Here is a 7780-nt window from a genome sequence, read left to right as displayed (position 1 = left end):
TAAAGATATTTTCGATCGAGTCGTCGGAAGCGTCCAATCCTAGAGGGTTACTAGACACCACAAGATGTTATGTATTCTACACGCGTCAGTTTAACTAAGGATGGCTCCCTGCAGACAGTCCTTTGTATTCCAAGTACTGAGAGCCTGCAGGACTAACAAGCGCAGCAGCTGTGTCTAGAACGGGTTCGATCTTTTCCGGATGCTTTCCGATGATTAGTCTTTGGACTGTAACTTGAATCTATCAATCTAATCAAAGAATGTACAGAACTTGACGGAAGTCTCAAGATATGACTAACGGTCTAAGGAACTTGTATGCTCCTAATGCTATCATTCATAGCACCGACCTGTTCAGTTTGCCATAGGTGTTTGTTGGCTGGCAACCATGGACTTATCTTCTGAAGTCAAGGCCAAGTCAAGGAGCTTCAATATTTGAAAATGATTTCACGCACTCGATTTGTAATGTTACTCGAAAACAAGTCAACTAACTTGCTCTCTATATACGGTGTTTTGAGCGCCTTAAGTATTCTGGTTAGAGATAATTACAAGTATCAAAATTTTGATGATTTTAATTTCTTAGTATTTTTATTTTATTAAATTAAATTTTTTTTAGTTATATTATTATAGTAAACTTATTAACTTTTTAAGTTTATGCACATTAAGGTTATAATAAAACAATAAAGTAGTTTTATTTTTACAAAGAATAAATTATATTATAGCATCTTACTAGATAAAAACAGGAGTGATTATTCTAGGGTAGAAAATGTTATTTTAGTTAAGACTAGATTATAGTTATTTTTAAATTATCTTATTTTTATAATAATTAAGTGTTTAGAATTTTTGTTTAATTTATTCATTAGAAGATTTTATTAATCCCTCTTTTACTGTGTTTATAGTATGTTAATAGTATTATATTTTTTATAATGAAATAATTTTTATTTAAAATAAAGCTATTATATAACTGTTATTTTTGTGTTATGAAAGCATTTATGATAGTTCAGATTGAAGAGTTTTTAATAGTGGGGTAACTTTAAGTTGTGCATATGACGTATTTAATGAAATAAAGGGACTGTAAGGAATGTATGGGACTCAGGAGGTCATTTTACTAGATAATCTAGATATGCTTGTCCTTGTTTTATTCCTTTTATTGTATAAAATCTGAGGAATCTAAAGTTGACTAAACTTTTAGTTGACTTAATGAGTAGTAGATTCCTGACATGAATAACATAGTTCCAATTAATGAGCTAAAAGATCCACGGCTGCTAAAGAAGTTAAAAGCTTCGAAAGCATCAGAATAGGATCCTACTCTTCTTTGTAGACCGCTGTAGCCTAAATGATATTGTAATAAAAAAGTAAAGTTCACTCCAACAAAAATTAAGATAAATACGCAGATCCCTATAAATGCGTTATAGTTTATTCCAAATACAATTAAAAAATGTGCGAAAAATGCTGTAAAGATAGAAAAGACTGGATTTAATGACAGAATATAATGAAAATGAACTACTACAAAATAACTATCATGTAAATACTCTAAAGAACCGTTTGCTAATATAACTTCGGATAAATCCCTAACACGAATAAAAACACAAAAAGTAAAGCAAATAGCATTGATGTACTGAATTTAATTTGACCACCAAATAAAGTAGCTAATCAAAAGAAAATCTTGACACTATAGGTATAGCAATTACTAAGGTAGCTGCTGTAAAATAAGCCTTTCAATCGGTCGACAATCTCACGCTAAATAAATGATGGCTTAAAACTATTCAACCTGTTACACCAGTAGAGATCATAGCTAAAAATCATACCTAAAGGCCCGAATACAGGCTTTAAGGTTTAGTTAGTCATAATTACAGATATCAAGCCAAGAGCAGGCAGAGAAATGATATAAACCTCTGGATGACGAAAGACTCAAAATAAGTGCACTCATAAAAGAGGTTCTCCTCTCGCTGCTGAGTCGAAAAAGTTAGTATTAAAGTTTCTATCTAATAAAAGCATAGTTAAAGCAGAAGCTATTATAGGTAAAGCGGTAATGAGTAATAATGAAGTAATCCAAGTAACTCGAATAGATAGCGAAGTATTTAATAAAGAATAAGCACTAGATCTCAATACCTAAATGGTTACAATAAAGTTAATAGATGAAGCAAGGCAAGAAATACCCGTTAAATGTAAAAATAAGATCCCTAGTCCAAAGGAAGGACTGCTGTGCGAATCTAACCCAGATAGAGGAAAGTAAAAAGTTCACCCAGTCCCAGCACCCTTTTCAATTAAAGTGGATGATAGTAAAAGGATCAAACTAGGGTGTAGCGGTCAAAATCCTAAGTTATTTAGCCTTGGCAGTAACAAGCCTGAGCATCCGAATTGTATAGGCACTAGTCAACTGTTAAAAAACCCATTCAGTATGGGCATTATAAAGTAAAAGATCATTAGCAACCCGTGGGAAGTTATGACAGTATTGTATAACAGACCGTCATCTAGTAAGTTACCTACAGACGACGATAATTCAACTCTCATTATGAGAGACATTGTTGCACTTAGTAAGGCAGCAGCCAATCCAAAGAGGGGGATATAAGAGGGCGATGTTTATACAATTAGTACTAAAAACTCCGAGATTTAGACGATTTGTCATTAACGATTAAAAAGAGAATCGAACTCTCATCTTTGATAGACAGATCAACGTTAAACCTTTTAACTATCTAATCTAAAGGAGAGATAAAAGTTAAACTAAATTAAACAACAGTATATAAGGTTAGCTAATTAAATGTTCTACCAAATGAGAACAACCAAAATGTCAGAGTTAAGATTAACTCCTTTCTCATACCTTACGGCAGACTGTCTTAAAGCGCGTCCTCACTTACCAAGTGCATACCGCTATAGTGGACGAATAATCAATGCTCTTGCAGAAGAAGCGTAGGACATGATAATTTCCGCACATAACAATAAAGCATATTTAATATTATTAATACAATAATAGATGACTAAATACTTACAATAATGCATTTACTTATATAATATAAATTTCATCCTACCGACCTTAAAATTATATAGGATACTTCTAAAAATAAAAGCGGGGTTCTTAATGATTGACCTTCGAAACTTCCAAAAACACTAATAACGCAAATAAATACTATATATTCTTACTACCAAACTAGACATGAAATTGAAAAATAAAAGCTTTTTTTAGAGACTAGCTAGGTGCCTAAGCTTGAAATCCCTCATTTTAAATAACCAACGGTTCAGCGTTGTAGCAAACTTACTTTTATGCGTTTCTGCGCTCTAAGACAGGTAGGAACACTTTGGCTATCTTGTAAAGATCAAGTCAACCGTGTTGGTTGAGTGTGTATAGTCAGCATTTTTTCCAGGGGCTAATAATTTCACTTTTACTTTCACTTTTGTATAACAATCGCATAAGCAGGCTGCAGATAGACTAGCGTTGTCATAACTGCCTTTTACCTCTTCCTGTTTGGGGAAGCCAGGTTTGGGCCTACCTTGTATCATTACCCGGGTGCCCATAATTTACCTTACGCTTAAGAGGCTTCCATACATGAATGACTCAAAAAAACATTTTTTACATTATACCTCAGTGCTTATAAACTAGATGGCAACTGGCTCTCTTAAAGAGGTGTCTTATACTAGTACTGCGCTAGAAGTTATCTTTATATGAGATGATTAGCTGCTTCTAAAATAGAGGGAAGCTTGCGTAGGGTACTGGGGGAAGAGTCTTCTACAATAGTGGTGTTTCCCAGTGTATCTTAGAAATCGGGGGATAACGACCTAATAATTAAGCACTCTACTTAGGAACACTCTTTGTACCTTCTATAGGGCCAATAAGGGTCTTCAAAAACTTTATATAAGGGATACGCCTCCAAGGAGCTCACGAATTCAGCATGTGCTAAAATGCAATTTTTCATCTTGCATGAGTGCGAAATGCACATGCTAAAACTCCCTTGCTTGCGCTGCTGTCTCAGTGATATAAGCGTCAGGTGAAAGATTCAGTTCTTGGCGACTGTATACGTGCTTTCTAGAAGGCGGAAGAGCTGTAAACCATATCTTGCGAGTCACGTCCTAGCATGCTACCCTACCGAAAAAAGTAACGATTCTTTACAACGTCTCCAGGTTCCTCTCGTAAAGTGACCGAAAAACTCTACCATATATGAGGGCGTTGTAAGTTAACGTTATTCCTCGCGCCTTTCGAAACAAGAAATATGGAAGGTTGCATAACTGGGTGCCCTCCGAAGATGGAAAACCGTCTAAATGTTGACTCATTTAAACTTGGGTCATGTCAAAAATGTAGGGACGCCTGGTAAACGTTAGCTCTTTAATAGAGGTCCGACATGGCACTAATGTTAAGTTACGAACAAAAATTTATACAACCGTATTAACTCTGCCTACTTCTTAAGAAGGAAATTATAACTGCTAAATTTTCTTTGCTCCGAAGAATCGACTATAGTTAGGCCAGTGAAATCAGTTAATAAGTAATTTTTAAGCTGTAGGCTGTACCGAAATCCATCAGAATATATGGGGACGAAAATTAATACAAAATTTATCAAAACACGAATAGGGGTCTAGGTCGTGGATCAATATCCCGACATTAAATTAACGCGTCAATGCTTTTAACCGCTCACCTATGAAAGTAGCTTTCAATTCCAATAAAATAAATTTAAGTTATTAATTGTTAAAGTGAACCCACAATAAAAATTAAATTTTTTCCCCTGTCAAAACTACGGTATTTTAGAATTAAGAGCTCATAAGAAAAAAGGTGATGCATTCTTATTAATTAAAACTGACTACTGACAGGTAACGGTACCTTTTTAATTTATTGGACTTCACAAGGGCTGCGATTCGGTTTTTTTAAAGCGGTGTTTTTTTAAAGAGATCTTCAGTATTGCTCCTCCGAATATGCCTGACTACCTAGGGGAGGACCAGCGTCGTGTCAAAGACGACAATGGGAAGGAAAAGCCTTTCCAAGCTTTAGATGAAAGTGATATTGCCTTACTGAAGACTTACGTTATACTCTTATAATATTTATATATTTTATGCGTTACATACAAATTCCGAAAGGGCGTTGGCCCATATACCAAACAAATTAAGCTCACTGAAGAAGAAATTGAAAAGGAATTTAAAACGGTCAATGAGTTAACAGGTAAGTTTATATTATATATTTTAACCTAAGTTTGAAATTTTTTTTGTCTTAAATTCAGGTGTCAAAGAAAGTGACACAGGTCTTGCTCATCCTGCTTTATGGGATGTTATGGCTGACGCTAGGGCAATGAAAGAAGAACAAGCTCTTCAAGTCTACATAATTATAATAATAAAAATAATTAATTTTCAATTTCATACTCACACTTTAGAACATTATTTAGTACTTATTAATTTAGAGACTGTGGTAAACTTTAATTGCAAGTAAATGTCCCACTAACTCAAAACTTTAAGGTTGCACGCTGCACTAAAATTATTACTTCAACCGAAGACGAAGAAGATATAAAATTTGTTATTAACGTCAAACAAATTGCAAAGTTTGTTGTTGGATTAGGCGATCGTGTTTCGCCTACTGATATTGATGAAGGCATGAGAGTAGGGTTGGTTATTTTCTTCTAAGTTTACTTTGTTAATTTCATCACTTTTTACAGGTATCTATATATTTAAGTTAATATTTTTAATATGTAGTTAGTGGCTAATAGTTCATAAATTCTAAAACTGAACTTTGGTTTAATTAATTAGCGTCGATCGGAATAAGTATCAAATTCAAATTCCCCTTCCGCCGAAAATCGATGCGGCGGTCACCATGATGCAAGTTGAAGAGAAGCCGGACATTACGTACAACGACGTTGGAGGCTGCAAAGAACAAATTGAAAAACTGAGAGAAGTTTTAGAATTGCCTCTTCTTCACGTAAACTTTAAGTTTTTCTTTTGCCTGTTTGTAAAAGTATTAATTCTTTAAGTTACAAATTATATATATTTATAATTAATCTGTTGATTAATTGTATAGCAGTAATTGTAAATTATGAAAGTGGTCTTTACTTTTTTTTTAATTTTAAATTCTAATAAAGTTTTGAAAGCAAATAGAGTTTACAAACTTTTTTTAACTGCCGGTGGTGAGTACTTATAGCTTAATTAATATCAGCCTGAACGGTTTGTGAATTTGGGAATCGAGCCCCCCAAGGGCGTCTTACTATACGGCCCTCCAGGCACCGGAAAGACGCTTAGCGCACGCGCTGTTGCCAACCGGTAAGCTTTTACGGAAAGTTTCCTTATAGGATAAGAATCATTGGTACTTTAGTTGTATAATAACACAAATAGAAATAAACTTTTTGATTGAGATTCGCACTGCGAGTATTAACAACTAATAACCGCCTTTATCAACACTTTAGCACCGACGCCTGCTTCATTCGCGTGATTGGAAGCGAACTAGTACAGAAGTACGTGGGAGAGGGCGCTCGAATGGTTCGTGAGTTGTTCGAAATGGCTCGAACGAAAAGGGCGTGTTTGATCTTTTTTGATGAGATTGATGCTGTGGGTGGCGCAAGGGCGGACGATTCTTACGATGGATCGGGTGGTGACCACGAGGTTCAGAGAACCATGCTCGAGCTGATTAACCAGGTTGCACGTGTTTCGTGTATTGGTTTGCACACGTGGTTATTCTCCCGCACGGAGAAAGCTGGACGGCTTTGACCCTCGTGGAAACATCAAAGTCCTTATGGCGACCAACCGTCCTGACACGCTCGACCCCGCCCTTATGCGCCCTGGTCGTCTGGACAGAAAAGTTGAGTTTGGTCTTCCAGACTTGGAGGTCCCATTTAATTATTATTATTATGAACATGAGCGCTTTACTTTTACTTTTAAGGGGAGAACACACATTTTCAAGATCCATGCTCGATCGATGAGTGTTGATCGGAGTATTCGATTCGAACTTCTGGCCCGGTTGTGTCCGAACAGCACCGGCGCAGAATGTCGAAGCGTCTGTACGGAAGCCGGCATGTTCGCCATACGCGCGCGGCGGAAGGTAAATTCTCATCGTAATGAAAAGTACAACACCGGCAAATTTATCTCGGTAATCGGTAGATTGCCACCGAAAAAGACTTTTTAGATGCCGTAAACAAAGTCGTAAAGGAATACGCTAAATTCAGCTCTACTCCTCGCTACATGGCTTATAACTAAGATCCGTTAACTGTAGAGTGGCAATAAAAAATTCGTATGACAATATATTTTTAAGAGGTATTAAAAGCGATTGAAGAAGGCGTCATAGGCTTGTATTGTAAAAGCCTATTTTAAGTACAACTTTTACTCTGAGCTTGCTACCCATTCACTTCTCCTTACCCAATCTCGAATTCTTTTCAAGTAAAAAAATTGCTGAATTTTTTTTTAAATAAAGTTTTATTGTATATGAAGTTTAATAAAAAAAAGTATATATTGCTGAATATTATATAGTAAAACAATATGAGACGAAAAGTTGCGATCGCTCGCGAACTCTATTGGGGATGATGCGTGTTATATGGCCGCAGTTAAGGTCCTAATCCATTTCTAACCCGCCATAATTTTAGTAGAGATCGGCTGTAGTTGTAAACTTACTAGCTTCAACATAGCTTAATATTTTTTGCTATGAAAGCAGAAAAAATATGCCCTAGGAAGTAAAAGTTTCTTAACGTTTTTTTTAGTTTAACAATTTTTCCAGTTGAGGGGCAGCGTTACTTGAAATGGTTACTAAACAAAATAGGCTTCTCTTAAAATGTAGCAGATGTGAACCTCTATTAGTTAGCTTATTTAAGTGTTAATCCCTAAAGACCTT

General features: G+C 35.5%; 2 protein-coding genes across 3 annotated transcripts; one reads left to right on the top strand and one right to left on the bottom strand.

Moving 5' to 3' along the window:
- Window positions 1–1204: 1204 nt before the first annotated feature.
- On the bottom strand, window positions 1205–2520 carry LOC135144969 (cytochrome c oxidase subunit 1-like). The gene is given in 4 exon segments (XM_064077097.1): window positions 1205–1326; window positions 1686–2092; window positions 2240–2342; window positions 2463–2520. Coding segments are annotated over 3 exon segments (333 nt in total). The 3' UTR covers window positions 1205–1326; window positions 1686–1920.
- Window positions 2521–4893: 2373 nt separating this feature from the next.
- Window positions 4894–7305, top strand: LOC135144957 (26S proteasome regulatory subunit 7-like). Of its 2 annotated transcripts, none has more exons than XM_064077090.1 (10): window positions 4894–5001; window positions 5056–5137; window positions 5196–5287; window positions 5428–5573; window positions 5716–5884; window positions 6119–6222; window positions 6366–6594; window positions 6653–6784; window positions 6839–6997; window positions 7057–7305. In XM_064077090.1, the coding sequence occupies exons 1-10, from the start codon at window positions 4894–4896 to the stop codon at window positions 7150–7152; spliced, it is 1317 nt and encodes a 438-aa protein (XP_063933160.1). In that variant the 3' UTR covers window positions 7153–7305. The 2 variants fall into 2 exon arrangements, with proteins under 2 accessions (XP_063933160.1, XP_063933161.1); XM_064077091.1 differs by having other exon boundaries at window positions 4899–4975.
- Window positions 7306–7780: the final 475 nt, after the last annotated feature.

The sequence above is a fragment of the Zophobas morio genome, unplaced genomic scaffold (assembly GCF_036711695.1).
Source record: "Zophobas morio isolate AGI-343-1 ecotype UQ-CSIRO unplaced genomic scaffold, CSIRO_AGI_Zmor_V1 ptg000114l, whole genome shotgun sequence".
Lineage (NCBI taxonomy): Eukaryota > Metazoa > Arthropoda > Insecta > Coleoptera > Tenebrionidae > Zophobas > Zophobas morio.
This window is presented reverse-complemented; position numbering and strand designations above follow the sequence as displayed.

Coding starts and splice junctions, on each gene's coding strand:
- LOC135144957 (XM_064077090.1), top strand. CDS start 4,894: ATGCCTGACTACCTAGGGGAGGACCAGCGTCGTGTCAAAGACGACAAT. Junction 5,138..5,195: donor AACGGTCAATGAGTTAACAG/GTAAGTTTATAT, acceptor TCTTAAATTCAG/GTGTCAAAGAAAGTGACACA. Junction 5,885..6,118: donor TAGAATTGCCTCTTCTTCAC/GTAAACTTTAAG, acceptor AATTAATATCAG/CCTGAACGGTTTGTGAATTT.